The sequence below is a fragment of the Alosa alosa genome, chromosome 19, assembly GCF_017589495.1.
Source record: "Alosa alosa isolate M-15738 ecotype Scorff River chromosome 19, AALO_Geno_1.1, whole genome shotgun sequence".
NCBI lineage: Eukaryota > Metazoa > Chordata > Actinopteri > Clupeiformes > Clupeidae > Alosa > Alosa alosa.
Window position 1 is genome coordinate 21,955,823 of NC_063207.1, and position 21,998 is coordinate 21,977,820.

At 42.9% G+C, this 21,998-nt stretch overlaps 1 protein-coding gene across 1 annotated transcript in view; it reads left to right on the forward strand.

Annotated features, from left to right (window-relative positions):
* The window catches only part of LOC125283987 (latent-transforming growth factor beta-binding protein 2-like), a 93,648-nt gene that overhangs the window by 19,976 nt on the left and 51,674 nt on the right, over positions 1-21,998 (forward strand). Inside the window, exons 4-6 of the mRNA XM_048227618.1 lie at positions 14,229-14,452; positions 15,205-15,375; positions 21,132-21,332. Coding sequence (XP_048083575.1) covers positions 14,229-14,452; positions 15,205-15,375; positions 21,132-21,332 — 596 coding nt within the window. The remainder of the gene's footprint in view (positions 1-14,228; positions 14,453-15,204; positions 15,376-21,131; positions 21,333-21,998) is intronic.

The window sequence follows — 21,998 nt, forward strand, 5'->3', positions numbered from 1 at the left end:
GGCATTTCAGGCCACAGATATAACCTAGGGGACACAATGAAAATAAATTAACACTCCCCTCTATGTCAACACTATTTCTTTGCATTGATGTGCGACTTTAGAGTTGACAAACTCCAGTGATATGCAAATTTCTTGCTGCAGACATTGCAGAGGACTTTATTTTAATCAACACTTTATTTTTATCAACACCATCAGGTGTTTTTTAAAAGTAAATGTTCCAATCAATGATCTAGGCAGCACATTTTCTTCTCTCCATTTTACAGTCTAATGGTTACTGACTAGAACGGCTCGGGGTCAAAGGTCATACGGAATTGATTAATCTGCGTTATTTTTTTTAATCAGTTAATTTTTCTCAAATTAATGAATCGAAATTAATCAGTCATTTTGACAGCCCTAATTCTAATCTTCACGGACACTTAAAATCAGCACAGTGATAAATGGTGTAGTGGCTTGTAGTAATGCGTCCAAGCGGATGGTGAGACTCCGGCAATGAAATTCAAGTTGATGTAATCTCCTTTTTTTTATTAGTATTAATATTAAGCTACCGGCAGGTTTATGCAACAGACAAAACAGGAAACAAAAAAACACTGATACAAAAGGAAAACAAACACCGGACAATGCCCACTAGGGTCTATGCCTACCTCAGAGGCCTTTCAACAGGACCTCTCACTCCTGAGAAGGAATCCTTTTTGACTGCTCTGCAGACACCATTTAAAACACTGGACTAAACCATGCATAGCAACAAATCAATTAATTCAAATTCACCACCCTTTGGTTAACACATGGCATAGGCAATACACATTACTAACAATCGTTCATGATATTTCCATACAATGTCATAATAAACCTCACTAAGCACCAAATAATATTACCACTCTAAACCCACCTGCCAATAAGCACTCCCATCGTCTGGTAGCGAAAGATCGCGCAGAAAAGTGTCCCTTTGCCCAATACTCCAGTTTGCGGGAAAGCAACTGAAGCACCGAGAACAGGCAAGTACATACACACAATCATACATACACTTTCGGACAAAGCACTTCCATCTCCCAGCTAGTAAGCATTGGTGTTATAATGCGGCTTTTAGAGAACGCTTTACATTACTGATAAATAGATACGCTTCAACCTCTATACCGCATGTATCGGCTTTGATTCCCTGTATGTTTCCCTTAAACCAATTTCTAGTTTAACTTAACCCCGTCCTGACACGCCTCAGGTCTGTGGCATTCACAACATGTTATCAAACAAATCAACATCGCAACATGATTTAATAGCTGTCTTTGTGCAAATGTTTGTAAAGTCATTGTTCCGTTCTTGTGGAAAGCCGCTTTTGCCAGTGACAGGCGCGCTGCGGCTCTGTCACATTACCCCCCCCCCCTCAAGAGTCTTAGTCCCCGGCGACCCTCGACAGGAAATCCGCAGTCACATTTTCTGTGCCAGCCCTGTACTGCACAACAAACCTGTACGGCTGCAGGGACAGATACCACCTAGTTACCCGCGAATTTGTGTCCTTCATACGATCGAGCCACTGGAGGGCCCGATGGTCTGTCTCCAGTGTAAAGTCCTTTCCAACCAAATAGTACCTTAATGAGTCCAGTGCCCACTTAATCGCCAGACACTCCTTTTCAAAAGTTGAGTACCTTTGTTCTCTGGGAAATAACTTCCTGCTGAGGAAGACCACCGGTTTTTGTTCACCGGGCTCTCCCTGCAACAGGACGGCCCCTAGCCCCACCCCCGATGCATCAGTCTGCACCGTGAAGGGCTGTGAAAAGTCTGGACTCTGCAGTATTGGGCTCTTAGTTAGACAACTCAAGCTCAACAAAGGCCTTAGCACATTGCTCTGACCACTGCACCTGATTGGGGCTAGACTTCCGGGTAAGGTCAATCAGTGCTGCCGCCCTGCTGGAAAACTGTGGTATGAAACGCCTATACCACCCCACCATGCCCAGAAAGGCCCGGACTTGGCGCTTGGTGGTTGGCACAGGTGTCTCCAGGATAGCACTGATCTTCCCCACTTGTGGCTTGATTGTCCCCCCTCCGATGATATAGCCAAGATAGTGCACCTCTGACTGGGCTAAGGTACACTTTCGGTGATTGACCGTCAGGCCAGCCCTTTTCAGCCGCCCCATCACATCTCGCACATGAACCAGGTGCTGGTCCCAGGACTGGCTGTGGATCACCACATCATCAATGTATGCTGATGCGTAGTCCCTGGCACCCTCCAGCACCTGGTCCATGAGACGTTGAAACGTCGCTGCTGCCCCCTGTAGGCCAAGGGCATGTAAGCGAACTGGTAAAATCCAAAAGGTGTCCGGAAGGCTGTGAACTGCTTTGAACCCTCCGCCAATGGCACCTGCCAGTACCCCTTGCTCAAATCCAGGGTTGACAGGAACTTCGCATTGCCCAGGCGGTCGATCAAGTCATCCACCCTAGGCATTGGATACGGGTCAAAGGAAGAGATTGCGTTCAATTTCCTAAAATCCATACAGAACCTCAGTGTTCCATCCTTCTTGGGGACAAGGACAATAGGACTGGACCATTCGCTAGTGGACGGTTCTATGACACCCATCTCCCGCATAGCCTCAATCTCCTGCTTGATCTTAGGCAGTAGTTGAGCTGGCATGCGGTAACATGGGAGTCTCACTGGCCCTGCTGATTTCACATGAATCTGATGCTCCACCAGGCTAGTCTGGCCTGGGCTCTCACTGAACACTCCTGCCGGAATACAGGCCCTCAGCTCCCTCTGCTGGGCCTTGGAGAGGTGTGACAGCTCAACCCTTGTCTCCTTGGGCTGCGCCACCGGAAAATACTGTTCTTCCCATTCCTCTTCTTCTGCAACTGCCCTAGCAAACAGCTGCTGCCCCACAGGATGCTCCCTGGCCTGCCATTCCCTGAGCATGTTGATGTGGAAAGTCTGGTTCTTTTTCTTTTTGCTGGGGGTGGCGATCATGTAAGTGACCTTACCGACTCGGCTGAGGACCTCATAAGGCCCCTGCCACTTGGCTAACAGGCTGCTCTCCGAGGTTGGCAGCAACAGTAACACCTTTTGCCCTGGTTTAAAAGCCCTGTCTGTCGCTACCGTGTCGTACCACCTCCTCTGCTTGGCCTGCGCTGCCTGCATATTTTCTTTCACCAACTCTGTCAGTTGTTGCATCCGGTCTCGCATTTTTAAGACATAGGACAAAATGTTCATTCTCTGCTCTGGCTGTTCACCCTCCCAAGCTTCCTTGAGAACATCTAGCGGCCCCCTCACCTTTCTCCCATACAGCAGTTCAAAGGTGAGAAGCCTGTGGAAACCTGAGGAACCTCCCTATATGAAAAAAGGAGGTAGGGTAGCCAGTCATCCCAATCGGCGCCAGTCTCTGCGACAAATTTCCTGAGCATACTTTTAAGAGTCTTATTAAAACGCTCCACTAAGCCGTCCGTTTGAGGGTGGTAAGGTGTTGTTTTCAGGCCTTTTATACCCAGGTAGTTATACACCTGCTTCATCAGCTGTGATGTAAAATTTGTCCCCTGGTCTGTAAGAACCTCCTTGGGTATGCCCACCCTCGACACTAACTGAAGGAATGCATTGGCCACTTGTCTAGCCCGCACATTTCTCAGTGGGAGCGCCCTCTGGGTATCTTGTTGCGTAGTCCATAATCACTAAGATGTACCTGTTGCCCTTATGACTACGCTCTAATGGCCCGACGATATCCATAGCCACCCTGCTAAATGGGACATCTATGACTGGCATTGATACTAATGGGGCTCGATCCCTCTTCTTATTGGGTGCGGTCATCTGACATTGCGGACAGGTTTTGCAGAAGTTCACTATGTCGGTATACATGTTGGGCCAGTGAAACCTATCCACAATCCTCTCCCAGGTCTTGTTCTGCCCTAGGTGCCCACCCCACCCACTTGAGTGACCCAGCTCCATGACCATCTGACGTGACCTTTGGGGAAGTACCAACTGCTCTCCCTCTTCCCCATGCCGATAAAGAATGCCTCGCTCTAGTTTGTACTTGGGCCCTAGTGCATCACCCTTCTGATCCTCAACCAAGTCTTTAAACAAAGACTTGATTGAGGCGTCTTCTCTTTGTAACTGTCTGATATCGGTTGGTATTGCCAGATCGAAATCAGCTCCTATCTTGGGCTGTGGATCCCTCTCATCTAGTCGAGTACCCTGGAACTTCTCTTTCCTCCTAAGGTTCTTAGATTTTGGACGTGAGCCCACTGGAAAAGGTAAGGACTCCCATGACCTAGCCGTCACCCCTGCCTTACTTTGTGCCCGTGTAATTGCCATGTTACAACTCTTCTCTGGCTCAACTAGGGAGGCTAACCCAGGAATATCCTTTCCCAACACCACCTGATAAGGTAAGTTGTCAGCTACTCCGACTGTGACTAGGTAAGACACTCCCTCGACTTCCAGATAAACATCTGCTGTGGGGTAAAGCTACCTCATCCCCATGGATACAAACGAATGACCAAATTCTTCTCGGAGTGGACCTTCTCCTTTGCTAGCCACTTAGCACTAATCAAACTCTGGCTGCTGCCCGTGTCAATCAGTGCTTCTAGCTGCTTACCATTCACCTTCACCATGGTCATGGATTCCCACCCCACCGAGTCCCCATCTTCCCTCTGCTGAGGTAATAACAAATATGGGTTTGCTTAGGCTTTCTACTGGGGCAGTTAGGCTTAATGTGTCCTATCTGGCCACAAAAGTAACATTTAACATCATCAGCATTTTGTCTTGAACTCTTTGTTCCCGATTTAATCTCCTGCCCACCCTCCTTTCTGACAGAATGTGGAACATTGGATTCTCTTACCCACCCCCAGTTGGTATGCTCTCTGTCCCATGGCTGTAATGAAGTCCTCTGCTAAAAGCACAGCTTCTCTGGCCGATCTGGGGTTATGTTCTCCTGATCCAGAGGCGGGCGTCGCTGTTGACCATCCTGAGGAACTGCTCTAGCACGAGCATGTCTCCAATCTCCTCTTTAGAGTGTGACTGAGGGCACACCCACTTGTTGAACAGCTCCCTCAGCCTAGTGAACAGCTCCTTAGGCGATTCACCCGGCAGTACTGGGGAGTTACGAAACTGGTGCCTGTACGTTTCCGGGTGTATTTCGAACTTTTCCAAGATGGCTTGTTTGACTTTGTCGTAATCCCATGATTCTGATATATCCATTGCCAGGTATGCTGCTCTTGCTTTTCCCGAGAGCAACGGTACCAGATTCAATGCCCATTCGGCCCTTGGACACTGACTGATAGCTGCCATACGTTCGAAAGTAGCCAAAAAAAGTGCTCGATATCCTCGTCCTCTGCAAGGCGTTGCATTTTGGACCCTTCCACCCGGTGAATTGTCGACCCTGCTCCATTGCCGCTGGATCCCCTGGCTGCTGATGATTGGACCCCTGCCATTGCCGCTGGAGTTGCTGCGCTGTTGCCGACCCACCTGCTGGGACCCTTGCCCGTTGCCGCTAGAGTGGCTGCGCTGTTGCCGCTGCTTCAGCGGACCCCTGCCGTTGCAGCTGGAGTGGCTGCGCTGTTGCCGCCATTGCTGCTGCTGGGGTAGGTGCTGCCTTCCACCCTGCTGCTGCCGCTGGCGTAGATGTTACCGTCCGATCTGCTGCTGCCGCTGTTGGATTAGGCGCTGCCATCAGATCTACTGGTGCTGCTGTTGCTGGCGTAGGCCCTGCCGTCAGACCTGATGCTGCTGCTGCTGCTGTTGTTCTTGTTGGGACTGCTGCTTGGCCCCCTGTCGCTGGCCCTCCATCCCAACTCAGTATACCTCGTGCTGGACTTGGGGCTCTGGACGCTGGCGCCGACGAGGAGAGTCCTCTCCCTCTCTCTTGCCTTTCTCGCTGGACTTCACCTTGCAGAAGGGCAAATTGCTGGGTCATATTCTTCCATCTTTGTTCTTGTCGTGCTTGCTCTCGAACATACCTTTCTTCTTGTTGCTTCTGCTGATGCATGAATTGCATGAACATTGTTTGTAGATTGTGGAGAGCTTCCCCTCTTCCCTTGTGTCTGGTCGTCAACACTTTTCGCCTCCGTCCCAACTTCTTTTTTCTTGTGAGCCTTTGGAGCCATCTTTACCTTGACATTTCAGCCTGGTCTTAGGACACTTGTAGTTTTCCACTGCCACCAAATGTAGTAATGCGTCCAAGCGGATGGTGAGACTCCGGCAATGAAATTCAAGTTGATGTAATCTCCTTTTTTTTATTAGTATTAATATTAAGCTACCGGCAGGTTTATGCAACAGACAAAACAGGAAACAAAAAAAACACTGATACAAAAAGGAAAACAAACACCGGGACAATGCCCACTAGGGTCTATGCCTACCTCAGAGGCCTTTCAACAGGACCTCTCACTCCTGAGAAGGAATCCTTTTTTTGACTGCGCTCTGCAGACACCATTTAAAACACTGGACTAAACCATGCATAGCAACAAATCAATTAATTCAAATTCACCACCCTTTGGTTAACACATGGCATAGGCAATACACATTACTAACAATCGTTCATGATATTTCCATACAATGTCATAATAAACCTCACTAAGCACCAAATAATATTACCACTCTAAACCCACCTGCGCCAATAAGCACTCCCACGTCTGGGCGCGAAAGATGCGCAGAAAAGTGTCCCTTGCCCAATACTCCAGTTTGCCGGAAAGCAACTGAAGCACCGAGAACAGGCAAGTACATACACACAATCATACATACACTCGGACAAAGCACTTCCATCTCCCAGCTAGTAAGCATTGGTGTTATAATGCGCGCTTTTAGAGAACGCTTACATTACTGATAAATAGATACGCTTCAACCTCTATACCGCATATCGCGGCTTTGATTCCCTGTATGTTTCCCTTAAACCAATTTCTAGTTTAACTTAACCCCCGTCCTGACACGCCTCAGGTCTGTGGCATTCACAACATGTTATCAAACAAATCAACATCGCAACATGATTTAATAGCGCTGTCTTTGTGCAAATGTTTGTAAAGTCATTGTTCCCGTTGCGGCGGGAAAGCCGCCTTTGCCAGTGACAGACGCACTGCGCTCTGTCACATGGCTAAAGCAGGTGACTTGTTATCCAAGTGTTGTAGGTTCGATTTTCTTATGATGTGAGATTGTCCTATTGCTTCTTGCTACCTGCAGGTGAACTAGTGTGACACGTAGATTCAATTGTTTTGTGACTGATGTCTTGTACCTATTGGTCTCTCGATGTAGAGTAAATAAATATGTATGGTCAAAACCTATTGTTGTGTCTCGTAGGCCTACTCTTACTCAGAGGTGAAAAGAAAAGATTGGATGCGAACTCCGGCCGAGCGCGCAGTGCACCGACGCGCTGCCGTTAAGCCACGAGACAGGTGATAAAATTTGCGATACCCAGACATTCCAGGCTATATGTCCTCTCCTGACATTCACTGAATAGATCAGGGCCAAGTTCACCAATCTGCCATTCTTTAAAAGTTATATCCATGAAAATATGCTTTAATTTAGTCTTTACTGTTATCATGGGGAGTCTGTATGCTAAAATAAAATTAATGTTTTTACCAGTGCAGACAAAAGGACTGTATGTGTATGTAAGGGACCACATAATGGTAAATATAGCAGTGAAGATGTAGGAGCTCATTCTTGTGAATGCCATGTTGATGGAGGATGAGTGGTACAAAACTAGTACAGAACCCCTGGAAGACAGGAGAATAAAACTGCCTAATATTGTAGCTTCCTTCGTTGAATTGTGCAGCTTGTGAATGGTACTTCAGGCAGATGAACTTGTGCAGAAGCTGCAGGAGCTACAGCTCCCTGTAGCGTACTCTGAAACATTCTGAGACCCTGAGACATTTCCTCCCAAGGTCTCCAACCCAACCTCTGCTCCTCAAACTACTAATCGAACACATTTATAGTTTGCAAGATAGCCTATAACTTAATAGCAAAGACATTCTTTCTGTACATTTATCAAACTAAAAGAGAGGCAGATGTCGATAAAGGCACTATGGGGAAAAATGCCTCCTGTAATACTTCGATACGCTTTAATGACATTTTCAGATACAGATGTAATGTTTGGTTGACACACAAGCCTTTGCAGCAGCGCGGTGTTTGGCAATGAAAAGAAAGTCTGAAAACTCTCACACCGCAAACCAGTGACTCTCTAGTGCTCTGCTTATACGAGTGACCACGAGAGATTAAACATACTTAGGGCCTGCAATTTATGGTAAGGCTTTGATGTGACGGAGAGCTCCAAACTTGTTTTATTCTTATTTATATATTTACTGCCTCGCTGAGTATAATGCTGCCCTGAAGCTTTGTGAAATCATCCTGTTGTCAAAATAGATGAGCCATCACATCTTAAATCAGTCTCAGACAGGCATACAAGGTCGAAGGGAAGTCGTTTTTATGTCTTTTAGCAATATTTTCATCAAACCCTCCTCTCTCATTTTGTGGTAGTATTAAATCAGTGGGAATGACAACTACTCACCCCAGTTGTGGTTAGGCACCAAGGACATTGAGAAGTTTCGGTGAGAATAAGCCATAAATAATTTTTCAAAGACAATGGTCTGTGCTCTTCAAACATCCTCTCATATACGCATTTCAAGGGCTCCTTTGATGGAGTAGAGGTGGATTCCGTCAAACTTTCCTTAACATCAATTGTTTGACTTGTACCACTGTTCTAAATGAATGGAAATGACTAATTTCTACTTTTGAAAATGATGTAGTCCTTTGTTTAACCCTCAGAATGAAGAAAAAATTCTGAATATAGTTTCATTTGTAACGAGAATTGTGAGAAAACTGGTAAATAGTCACTATGTACTAGGCCAGCCTCTAGCTCAAACTAGACCTTGGTCTACCTCAACATATGCATTTTAGATGAGGTTTGAATGGCTCGAGATAGAGTTTCAGCAGAGAATTCTGAGCAAATATACTGTATATGTTTCTGTGTTAGCATGTTGAAATGTCTGAGCATATTATGTTTCAAATGCCTTAAATTCCAACAGCTAAGTATATGGGATGAACATAACCTTCTTTTATGTTGTGTCTGTTATCATAACCCTCCCAAACTGCTGTGTTGTGAAGCCCAGATTGGAGCAGCATTGCCAAAGATGTCTGTCTGATAACAGACAGCTTTGTTTAAAGAGCCAACGGGAAACTAAACGGCTGTTTTTATAGTTGTCTGCAGCCAACTACCCTGGGATATTAGATGTGTATCCTCGTGTCTTTTTTTAAACAACATAAAAAATTGCCTTTGCCAAATGGCACTCTTGTGCACAGTCTGCCACTGTGGATAGGTTACAGGATTTCAACGGGGTTGAAAATGAATAGTAATGAAAATGAATAATATTTTTAGGCACAAATATGTTTAGGCAGGTTTTAATTATGTTAATGCTCATTTAATACTTCTCCTACAGTGGTTATTTAAAAACTTTGGCAGCATAGTTTTAGTTCTTTCTTTCAACAGATATATCAAGATGTACTGGTAATAATATAACAAACAGCATCGATATGGAACTGATGACTGATACACACTTTACAGCCAGTATAGAATTTATAGCAGTAAGGATTTATTTACTTTGCTTGTAATTATGGGACCCTGGAAATTCATATATTTACTTTTACATTTCATTCAATTCATAATGTTCTTAAAAAGGTTTTTAAAAGTCTTAAAACAATCCAATGCAGTTTCAGAGTTTTGTTACTGTGCTCCCCCTAAAGAGTATTTGTATTTTACACAATAATCTCCAGAGTCATGTCATTTAACTTGTGGAAACCTGCATAAACCCTGGGTTAACAAATTCCCGAAAGAGTTTGTACCAGCTAAAGAAATGCAACAAATTTGCTTCTTTTCCCATAAAAACTAGTGTAAGCATTCACTCCACCCAGTCATCAAGTCTGTATCACCAAACAAACTAAAATAATCACCAAATAATATGCCTAAATTACTGTTATTGATGGCCAGACCCTTGATAAAATAAAGCATCTTAACCATCTAATCGCTGTATTGATACTTTGCCCACAAGCTTCTTTAAAAGTATTTTCAGCTGTGTGACATTTCAGCTGTTGCAAAAAATGTAAATGGTTTACCTCCCTTAGGCATTTTCCTAGGATCACTGAAGACTGCAGTTATCAAATCTCTGCTGAAAAAGAGAAAGTTCCTCTCTACCTTTGTCTAACAACTATAGAGCCTTTAAAGCTCCTCATTGAAAAGTTTTTGAGAAGGTTGTTTTTAATCAAATCAGTAACTATTTAAATATTGTAGCATTTACCACTATTAAGAGTCATGCAAGGAATCACTTACTGGTGAATGTTTAGCTTAATTGAGGCTGTTGTTGGCCACAATCATGCATTACAACCTGTTTTTCAAGAATAACTTATATGTTATAACTCCAACATTTTGTAACAGGCACACGTCCCTTACAGACTCTCCGAAAACACACCCACACACTCTTGAAGGGCACCCAAACATTGGCCCAGGTAACACAGTCTATTGCAAAGATCACAGAACATTACACCAGGGGTCCCCAACATTTTTTGGCAGGTGACTCCATGTCACAAAACATTAGTGACCCCAATCACTCACATGTTGTGAAAGAGAGCGATCTCATCTCTGCTGTAACATCCAAATGTCCTAGCAAGCTCATTTGTTTGTTTGACATACTTGCCTGGTTGTTTTGCTACTTTGTTTGGAACGTTGATCAAGCATATACCCAAGATTATCTCATGTGGGATGTCTAAGTTTATATTTACATAGCTAGATTGTAGTGCTGTCAGTTAAACGCGTTATTAACGGCGTTAACGGAAACCTATTTTAACGGCGTCAATTTTTTTTATCGAGAGATTTACGTTCATTTTGGTGTAACAAACTTTGTAGCTTTTTCACATGCTGTTGAAACAACTAGTAACGTTAGAACAACTACAACACCACACCGATCTAGCCAGACCGGAAACTAAACAATACGCACTGACGAATGGAATGGAACAGAACGTTGTGTTGAGTACACCAAAGTTTTATGATGGAAATATATAGTATGGGTTCTCAGCATGCAGAAACTGCCGGATGCTGATTTGCATATGTTGGGCAATTTGTGTAATTGAGCTAATTAGCATAATTTCAGCCCTACTTTATTGTTAATATGTACTCCTGGTAAGTTCAGAAATGCAAAATAATAGAATTTTAATCATATAATAAAATATGTGATTAATCGTGATTACCTATAGGAATTCAGTGATTAATCGTGATTAAAAAATTTAATCGTTTGACAGCACTACTAGATTGTAATGAAGGATCTGATTAGTTACTTAGCTACTTTGGATATCATGGGGGGTTGTCATATTTTTTTTTATTTAATGTATATATTTTTATGTAGCCTACTGGTACCCAATATCTCAGTCGACCCCACTTGAATTTCAGGTGACCCCACATGGGGTCCCGACCCCAAGGTTAGGAAACGATGCATTACACACATCAGCCTGCACAACATATAATATTCCTGAACTAACAACTCCTACAATATCAACAGCTGCTATGACAACCTCCAGTCAGGCTTTCATCAACATCATAGTACTGAAAATGCAGGGATCCATTCTTGGGCCCCTTTTCTTTAACTTATGCATGCTTCCTCTTGGACAACTTTTTTAAGAGTACAAAGTGGCTTACCATATCTATGTAGATGACACCCAGATCGACTTTTTCTCTCTCACTGAATGACTGAATCATTGAGTTTGTGTCCAAGCTTTGAAAAAGTGAATGGTTAGATACAACAACAAAACAAATCTTTAAATAAAGACAGGACTGAGAGAGTTCTGTTTGGGAACAAAGAAGCAAGCCTGAAACTCATGAATGGGGACATTCGTTTCAGTGATTACACATATAGCCTTAATGAAATCAGTATTTTGGCTAATTTTGTTTTGTTGTTTACAAGGGTGTAGGCCTATGTGGTGGATGCTTTGCCATATTTGAATTGGGTCACTTTGCCCTTGATACAAACAAGCACATGTGTTGGCAAGTTAATGGGAGAGACTTTCAAATCATGATCTAATGCTATGAGCCATGTTTTTGCACATTAATCACTTCTGCAACTTTACAGTGTAATCAGATGTATCTCATGATTGTGTTGTATGTTCTCCCATTAGTAATATGACAATTAGAAGTAAATGGCAACAACCCTTTCCCCAATCTGTCTCAAAATTTGGCATAGTGCAAACATGCAGAATGTGCAGGCATGATGTCAAACTTTGCAAACAACCCACAATTACCACACCAAACAGTCCACAATTCCCATAGTGAACAGAAGGCTCAAGCACTTCCATGTTCAGTGATTCTTGTGTGAGCAGTTTGGGTTCATAAATAGCTAAACTATGCCACTATAACTATGCCACGTTTTTTACTGTTTCGAGGAGGCATAGGGTCTTGTTGATATTGTTTCGGGTGTAGTCAGACTTGGAAGCATGCTTTGTCCAAACAATTCAATGTGAAGTGCCCAATTATATGTGTATATTTTGTATTGGTTTGATACAATATATTTGTCTAAATGTAATGAAATATTTAGTGTGTAACACTACGACAAGTCTTGAGATTATTGGAAAGATTGTTCCAGTAATGCTGTTCCACACTACCTTTCTTAAAGAACTAAATTAACAATTCAGTTTATTATCAGATGGTGCCATGGAGTTTAAACGAACATGTTATAACTGCAAGGGAAAGATTATTCTCACACCGGGTGGCCCTCTGTTCTCGTCTTGCTGGTCAGTGACCCATCAGTGTTCTATGACAGGCCTTGTGCATTCTGAATTTAGATTTTGGATTAGTGTGCATGCACATTGCTGTAAAAACGTCCTACTTGCAAAAAGCACAGAAAATTCTGTCAGATAGAATGGAATTATATGGTCTTAACCAGACAGAAATGATGATGTTAGACATTAGGTGCAATAGGAGTCCTGAGACAGAGTAAGAGTTGCCTTGAGCATTTTGAAGAATTTATGTTATGTGTTGTCTTTCTTAATCTTCTTCTAAATTACTTTACTCCCCATCTAACCTTAGGGACCAGACTGGTGTTAACTAAACTTTTAGCAAATCCGAAGTATTCTTTGTGAAGTGATTCTATTAGCCAGAAAAATTGGTTTTGTGTTACAGCATACATTTTGATCATTTTGAATCCACAGTTGATTAGCAAGACATGGTGTGCGCTGACTGACTCCAGATGTCAGTGAATCATGGCTAAAGGGCTTATCAAGCAGGGAAGGGATGCTCTTTATTCAGTAAGGGCAAATTATGTCAAAATGATGGCATGTCATCCATAAAATCAATTTGATATTTCTATGACCTAAGATGGGGTGCTTTATTATGTTCTCTCTCTAATTATCTCTCTCTCCCCTTCTCTTGGTACTCTCAACATTGTTTAACATTGGAAACACTGATCCTTTTTAAGCCCAGGCCTTTAGAAGAATTCTGAAAGAACGTCACTGATTTAGTTTGGTGAAGATATACTGTACCATGTGCAATTTTACCAATGACACACCTCGTCCTTCAGGGTGGCACACAGTATGCCTTGGATGAGGAAACTTTTTTTCCTCAAGCACAAACTTTTCAGGATGCAACTCCATGCTTTATGGAGATGTAGCTGTAGTTGTAGTTGTACTGTAGTTGTTGTACAGTAGTAGTAGCAGAGACCTTCTAATGAGGAGACACAGCACTCAAAGAATCTCCCATAGAAATGTATGGTGTTAGTTTGCAACGCAAACATGGCAGTCATCTACACATATTATGCCCCTTTCACCGCCAAAAGTTGACATGTCAATACATCGTGCCAATCATGTGGTATGTTGTGAATACGTCGTGCAAATCATGTGTTGTGATCTCGCAGCTGGAGCGAGGTTGGTGTCGTGAAGCCTTGCGCACGCGCAGTTCTGCCCAAAATAAATGGGTTGCAATATGGCCGCCGAGTGGAGGGTAGTAGTAGTATTAGTAGTAGTAGTTGTAGTAGTAGTAGTAGTGATAACATGAGTTCTGCTTAGAATAAGATGACCAACTAATTCTGGAATTCTTGTAAAATTCCTGGAACATTCAGTTCTCACAAAGTAGATCAAGATTCTCCAGATCCTCTAGTGGCCTCTTGATCAAGGCCAAATGTGTTTTGGAGAAAGCCTGCCTATTAGATTGGTTTATCTGCCTATCACATTGTTTAGGATGGTTAGTGTACCAGGCTTTGGAGTTTGCACACAGATCTCAGTGCTGTTCGTTCTATGTGTCCAGGACCACACAGACAAAAGAAGGCTCTGCAAGTTCCTCCTCCAGACAGACGGGTGCATCCAGGACAGTGAAGCGTTACCCAGAATCCACTGCACATCTCAACTCCAATGCATTGCCCACTGAGAACAGACATGGCAATGAGCTTGGTCCAGGTCTTTTGAACAATAGCCCAAGACTACAAGACACAAGTGGGCAGAGCTCTATCAACAGTGCAGTCTCACCATCTGGTAAATATACTGTTATTTACTAGTACTGACCCAATGTATTTGAGAATATTAGAGAATACACCGTCACGCACACACACAAACACACACACACACACACACACACACACACACACACACACACACACACACACACACACACACACACACACACACCTTGTCTATGCTATCCCACAAACTCATGGGACTCATTGTGTCATTACTTACCACGTTTAGTATTAAACAAGTTCCCCACAGATTTTGTACATGCACACATCAAATGTTTCACTCTCAATGAAGAAGTCTTTTTGGAGACTTGCCAGATGGTGGACATTCTCTCTCCCTCTCTTTTTCTCTTGCTCTCTTTCTCTCCCCTCCCCCTCATTCTCTCTCTCTCTTTCTCTCTCTCTCCCTCTCTGTGTTCTCTCCTCCTTCAGAAAGCTTATGCAATGACGCATCCTCTCTCCAGCTGCAGGCTTGCCACAATATCCAGGCATTGGCACTCTTGGGCACACGGAAAAATACTCTCTCAAACACACACACACACACACACACACACACACACACACACACACACACACACACTTGCAAACACAAACTTACACACCTCCTCTCATCCTATTGTGTCCATTTCATGCAAGGAGTCTAGTCATTTGTGTGTGTGTTTGTGTGGGTGTGTGTGTGTGTTAGGACAATGCAGCTGGTGTCAGGAGTAACGTTACCCATCTTACTACTGCTGCTTACTCAGGCCCCATTCCTACTCTGTTCCGTCCCAGGGGCTAACCTCACTTCTGGTGTCGACCGCATCAAGATTGTTTTCACGCCCATGGTGTGCCGCAGGACTTGCTCTGGAGGCCGCTGCTACAACAGCTGTGAGAGGGGAGAGAAGACCACTGTCTATAGTGAGAACCAGAACCAGCCGCCAAAAAGCCAGGGCTTCCGCCTATGTGAGTGTACTAATATGCCCTTCTCTTCCTCGTCTAAATGGCTCACCACAATGGCTCACACAGTCTTTGCTTCCAAGTAATTTCCACATCTGTGTCTCCAGAACATATGTTGCACACTGCAAATGCAAATTGTATTTTCGACAGGAAAGTATTTAGGCTACATTGGGCAAAGGGATATGTGGTAGGGGCTGTCTAGCTTGGTTTAAAGAAAGCCTATGACAGAGGTATTTGTCATTCTTACATTTTCAATTTTATTAAATATTAATTAAATTGATATCTTACAGACAGAAAACAGCCTTAAACCTCTTTGTTATTTAGTCAGTATAACACTATATTAAATGCCATGTGTTGCTGTAGCCTATTACTGTAATGACTGGGGACCACTTTTGATGCCTGATACGATACTTATACCAATACCACAACCTTTAAGACCCTCTCCGGTGACAAGTTTTTAACCTGTTTACAGGGCCATATGGTGTTTTTTTTAGTGAAATGAGGCACAATGCGCAAATGACGGTCTCAGAAAAGTGAATTCAAATATTGTTACATAGAAAATCTAAGGAACCAATGCTGCATACCCATACAGCTATGACAGCTACTGTATATTATGAGAGACGCCAGATGTAGCGGTTGTAGCCAGCTACGGTTTTCTACTTTACAAAGATTCCAAAGCAGTTGTTGCAAAGCTAAGTTTCACAGTTTTCCACAATTTGAAAAGGAAAATAGCAAAAGGAGAAATGTTGAGGCTTGGTATAAAGGACTTGAAGGATTGCCATCTAGAAAGGGATAGATCAAAGTTTGATTCGTAACATATCTTAATTTATGATTAAGATTTTAAGTTTTAGTTTCACTTTCTGTCAGCATAAAAATGACAAAATACAGTGCAAAAAGCTAAAAGTGTTATAAACATGTGAGATTCTTGATTAATGATATTTATTTTTAGTTAGAGACCATATTTGAATAGGATTTTATGATCTTGGTATATAGGCCATTTTTTAATAGGATTTTATGATCTTGGTAGCTTCGGAGCTGCATCCATCCAAGTGGCTGTTCAGGTAGAGGCTGGGTTACTGCGTTCAATTTGTACTTGTGAGTTATGTTCCCAGTCATATTTCCCAGTTATGAGCAAGACATTTCAATTGGGATGCCTCTTGAAGTTGTAATTCCTACTTTTCAGCTCGTTTGAACCCCCAGAGTTCAAATGTTCAAGATGGCTGCACCCATTAATAAGTAATGAGATATGTACTGTTTATCAGCAGTCCAATTTGTGTCTCATTAAATCAGTCGTAGAAACACTAGTGTCCAATGTCTCTCTTGCCATGGCGTACTGTTTCGTTATGGTTTTCTAAGGAGTAACCCTTTGATAGGTAAAACAGGGGAGAGCTGGGAGGAGAGAATTTAATCTAATTTAACATAATTACAGAAAGCATTATCAACATTGAAAGCCATTATTCTGTGTATCAGCGTTAATCCCACACCTGTCATTCGGCCGCCCTTTTTAACTCACAGCACTATAAAACCCCTAAAACCGGACAAAAATCACAGCTCCCAATGCATTTCTATGGAGCCTTGAGCTGAAATTGACAGAGTGTGTCTGCCTGCGCAGAGCTATTGGACTGCCATTGGCTCAACTGTGTTCAATGGGCAGGGCTTGCTATCGGTCAATTGCCAATTACCACTTATGAAACACTTGGAATGCAGCACAACTTTCTTTTTGAATACTTTATGAGGCAATTGGTGAAGCTCTACGTCCCTCTTGGTCATTTTAGGAATGGCCATTTTTAAGTGACCTGATACCGTCTGTTTCCCAGTTTTAAAGATAACATAGAACGGACTGTGGCTTTGTTGAATAAGTGGAGTGCATGGCCACAAAGCTAACATTAACCGGAAACATGGTTGTTTCGAACCTCATTTGTGAATCTCAGACTTTGAAATGACACAAAAAAATGGATGAATCTGAACAAGACAGTGTGTGACCTGATGCAAATACAGACCACCACCCCTCTCACCCCCCCTCCCTCCCCCCCATATGTAACATTACCACTTTGAGTTGGAGATTCAAGTAGAAGTAGCTGAAGGCAGCCAATCAGAGTGAAGCACACTTAATTATCCATGCCAGATAAGCATGAGGTGGTACTAGATATCTGCTAAAATGGGCCATTTTATTCCCCATTCTAATTATAGGTTTGTAAATGGGCTTGTAAAATAGCACCTCAGCATGTTGTTGACAGACCAAAGTTGCATACCTTCTATGTTAAAATACTCGGTTCATCCATTCTATGTCATCTTTAAAACAGCTAAGCTGTTAAAAATAAAGTACGATTGTCTGGATGCAAGTTGGTAAGGCTGCAATGGGCTCAGTCCAGCATTCTCAACAAATTATGGCTCAGCCTCAATAGCACATTCCTGCTAAAGGGGTTTATTATCAGTCCTGCACGATATAGTGGCACGACCAAGATGCAAAAAGTCAACAAATAAGCAGATGACAAGGAATAGTCAAAGGAAAATAACTATTTACAGCACCACTGTAATCAACAGGGACCAGAGGCATTAAAGCTCAGCTCTGTGCCAAGGAGTGCTGGGTGAGGTGAGGGTAGCAGAGATCACACATGGTGCCAACTCCCTCCTCTCTGTCGCCATAAAATATACACTGTATGGACAGAAGTGTTGTTACATCTCCCTCTGTTATAACTCCCTCTCTGTGATGCTTGTCTGAAGATAAACAAGTTATTCTTGAAACTCGGTTGCATTTTCTCTCATTCCAACCAGTGAGATTATTGGAAGTGGAAGCTGTAGGGTTTATGTCAATGGTATTACACATGTGTGATGAAGTGGCATGGAATTTGCAATGAGATTCAAGACAAAATGGCAAACGGTTGATAGCATTCTGGAACAGACTTCAATATGTAAGGTAAACACTTCTTGTGCTTGACAATGTTTGAAGCCTTACAAGTTATGTTACTTTGTCCTTGTGCATGTGTGTGTGTGTGTGTGTGTGTGTGTGTGTGTGTGTGTGTGTGTGTGTGTGTGTGTGTGTGTGTGTGTGTGTGTGAAGGTTCTGTTACTCTTGCTCCTGGAGGAACGTGTGGAGGACAGTAAACAATTCCCTCATGCTTTAGCTATGCCCTCTGAGAGAGGCAGTAAAACCTGGTTGAATAACATAGCTGCTGTTTTTGGCTCTCTCTCTTTCTCTGTCTCTCTCTCTCTCTCTCTCTCTCTCTGTCTTTCCCTTTCTCTCTCTTTCTCTCTCTCTCAGTCTCCCTGACACACACACACACATACACTCATACACAGTTTAACCAATGTGTACTTTAAGACAACGTGCCCCCTTCTAGGACACGAGCCAGTTTTGTGGTGTAGGCTGTATAAGTTGAAAAAGAACAGTGGGATGTGATGACATTGTGAGGCTTCTGAGCTGCTGTGTCCATAGTTTTGGCCTTTGTCTATATCATGTTTTATTTGTTGCGCTTATAGAGTTTATGACTCCTAACTTGTTGTGCATGTGGTTGTGTGTGTGTGTTTGTGTGTGTCTTATGTGTGTGTCGTTACTGTATATGTGTATCAGTGGGAAAAGCGGAAAAGAGTTGAAATGAGTGAGGTTGTTGTCTAAGAATAGTTTGTGAGGCATGCTGAGGAGTGGAGTGGGTGAGAGCGACGCACTGTTCAGGACTGGGAAACAGATATGAGGGAAATGAATGGCCTTTGTAGCCATGATTTAGTCAGCATGTGTAATCACTGGCATGCCTCCTGCTGCTCCTCCCTTATCCAATCTCCCGCTCAATGTGAGAGAGGAGTCTGTGCACGCACATGGACATAGTCTCCTTTTGCCTTGCTTTCATCTCATTTTATTGTCACTTCACACAGTCAAAACCTTCCAAATATGAACAAACTAAATTATCCGTATTTGCTGTGATTCTGTGCCTGTTAAAACACATTTATTGCCATGCTGCCTGGGTTTGCTGCATAGATGTTTTTTTTTCATATTGCTGGGAGATTTGAAATTTGGTTTCATGAAACAGGTTCTTTGAATGGTGTTCTATAAAGTTCACACCCAGTTGGGCCGCCAGCACCATTGCCAAGAGCACAGGAGGAATTAAAGGGTTGGGTGGGCCCTCAGTCAGTCCCCAGTTACCCTTACATCCCCTCAACCAACCCCACTCATTTTTGTATAACTGTAGTAGTGTATTAACTTATTAGACATTTGAAAGAAATTATTTTAAATTCGGGGTTGAGGAGCCGGTTCTTTGCCTGGCATTTCATGAAGATCCCATTCAGTTGAGACACAGGCACCACTGCCAGGATAAGTGGAATTAAAGGACTGAATGTGCTTGGTCAGACCCCCGTTCCTCTTACAGCCTAGCAGCAGCATATCATACATGTGTAGATAGGCCTATTTATGTAAATATAACATTTATATAGCATTTATATGTATGTTTGTTGTGATATTTGGTTTTCATGCATACTTACATAGTAGGTCAAATACTCAATTTTACAATACAATTTTGTGAAAATTGACTGTAATTACAGAAATATTATGATCATACCTGTGTTCAGAGCATTTAGTGATACCTACAGTAATACCATGTTAATGTTACATTGTCTATAAGTACTTAAAGGCTTCGGCAATGAGTCAGGAAGGCCGAATTCCAGAATCTATCATAAGGATGTTGATGTGGAAGTTCATGGGAAGTCATCAGTGGTCCAGCAGGAAGTCATTAGAAGTGTAAGAGTGAAGCCTTCACAAGCATAGGCTGAGAGGAGAGAGAGAATAGGCTGAGAGGAGAGAGAGAGAATAGGCTGAGAGGAGAGAAAGAGAGAATAGGCTGAGAGGAGAGTTCTTCCATATGGAATTGAAGACATCATAAAGACCTAAAGGACATTTTATGAACTCTATGTTGTATACTACAGTGTCAGATATATTTCTCCCTTCCCTCCAAGTGTAATTTGTGGTGTGATTTTCCCATGCTGTTCTTCCATGCACTGTAGCTACGCACTTTTTAGCCCACACTTATCCTGCCTTGGATTCTGATTTGCATGTCCAGAGGGCAGTTTTGTGCTTTGGGCAGAGCAAACCCAAAATCTGGGCGTTTCTTATGTAAACACCATTACACATGGTCTGCCTTCACATGATCTTGGAAACGATCTCAGTTATTAATCAGTTCAATCACAGTAAAAGTCAACAATATCAATAAAAGATGAAAAAGAGCTTTTCAAGCGCATAGAAGATGGTCATGACTATTCCAAACTTGTTTGAATATACCACTAGAGACTTGTTCAGACTTCTCGAGGAACACATTTCAAGCGACTGCTCATCCACATTCTTTTCTGGTCCTCATTAAAATCATTAGTGATTTGTTTGTCCTTGCATCTGGGATGTCACATTGCAGACGGTCGGTGTCATGCGCATGTGTCAGCCAATGGTGGCAAGATGCTTGATTAGGCCTACTTGATTAATATTGAACATTCAGTGTTAAGGGTACAGACAATTTGATGTACCTTTTTCCCAACAGTGGATTTAAAATATGAACCTCCACGCCAACAACACGTCTTCCTGTTAATAGGCCAAACCTACTTATTGCTGCTTTTGTTTTCTTTCTTTCTTTCTTTCGCTTGCCAAAATGTGATGTTATATACTGTGTATGATAGATACACGTGAACGTGTATGTAATACAGATTTGGCAAACTGTGGCAAGAAATTTGATCTTCTCTCTCTCTCTGTGTGCGTGTGTGTGTGTTTGTGTTTCTCTTTTATCCAGTCTTCTGTCAAATACCCTGTCTGAACGGTGGCCGGTGTATTGGTCAGAACCAATGCTGGTGTCCGTCCAACTCCACTGGGAAGTTCTGTCACCTGCCAGCTCCGCCTCCAAGCAGAGCCACTATCCAGGGATCCAATGGGAATGGAGGACATAATAGCTCCTCCCACTCTATGTATACTTTGCCCCTTTCCAACCAGGGAGGTAATTAATCATTGTTTATGTTCAGTGGTGTTGGTCTGCTGACTAGTTGTCCAAAACATTCAAGCCGATTACAGTAATGACTTTGTTGTAACCAAAACTAAATGAGATGTTAAAACTGACCGTATGACTCGTATCGGCCAGAAATGCAATGCCGGCCCTGGCCGTGGTGCGACTGGCTGGGGCACCTGCACCGTACGCCGGCGACCCAGGTTTGATTCCCGCCCCATGGTCCTTTCCGATCCCACCCTGACTCTCTCTCCCACTCATTTCCTGTCATTCTCCACTATCCTGTCCCATTAAAGGCATAAAAAGCCCAAAAAAAATAAAGAAAAAAAAGGAAAAGAAATGCAATGCCAATTAGTGTATATACTGGTGATTTATACAAGAGGAAATTTCATGCAGAATACTGGATCAATCTCTAGACAAATTCCCTAATGTCAAACGCCAAGCTCATAACCTTATACTGAAGTCCCTCAGATCCTCAGGGACCTTCACCAACTCATCATCAACTCAAGATAAAACTCTTCAGCACTTCTGAATCTTGTCAGTATATTGCTGTTAAAAGCCCTACACAAAGCAGTGCAAACTGGCTCTAACCAGGAGAGATTAGTGAGAGGCGCTGATGCACACCTGTGCAGGATAAAAAAAAAAGCACATCTGTCTTAT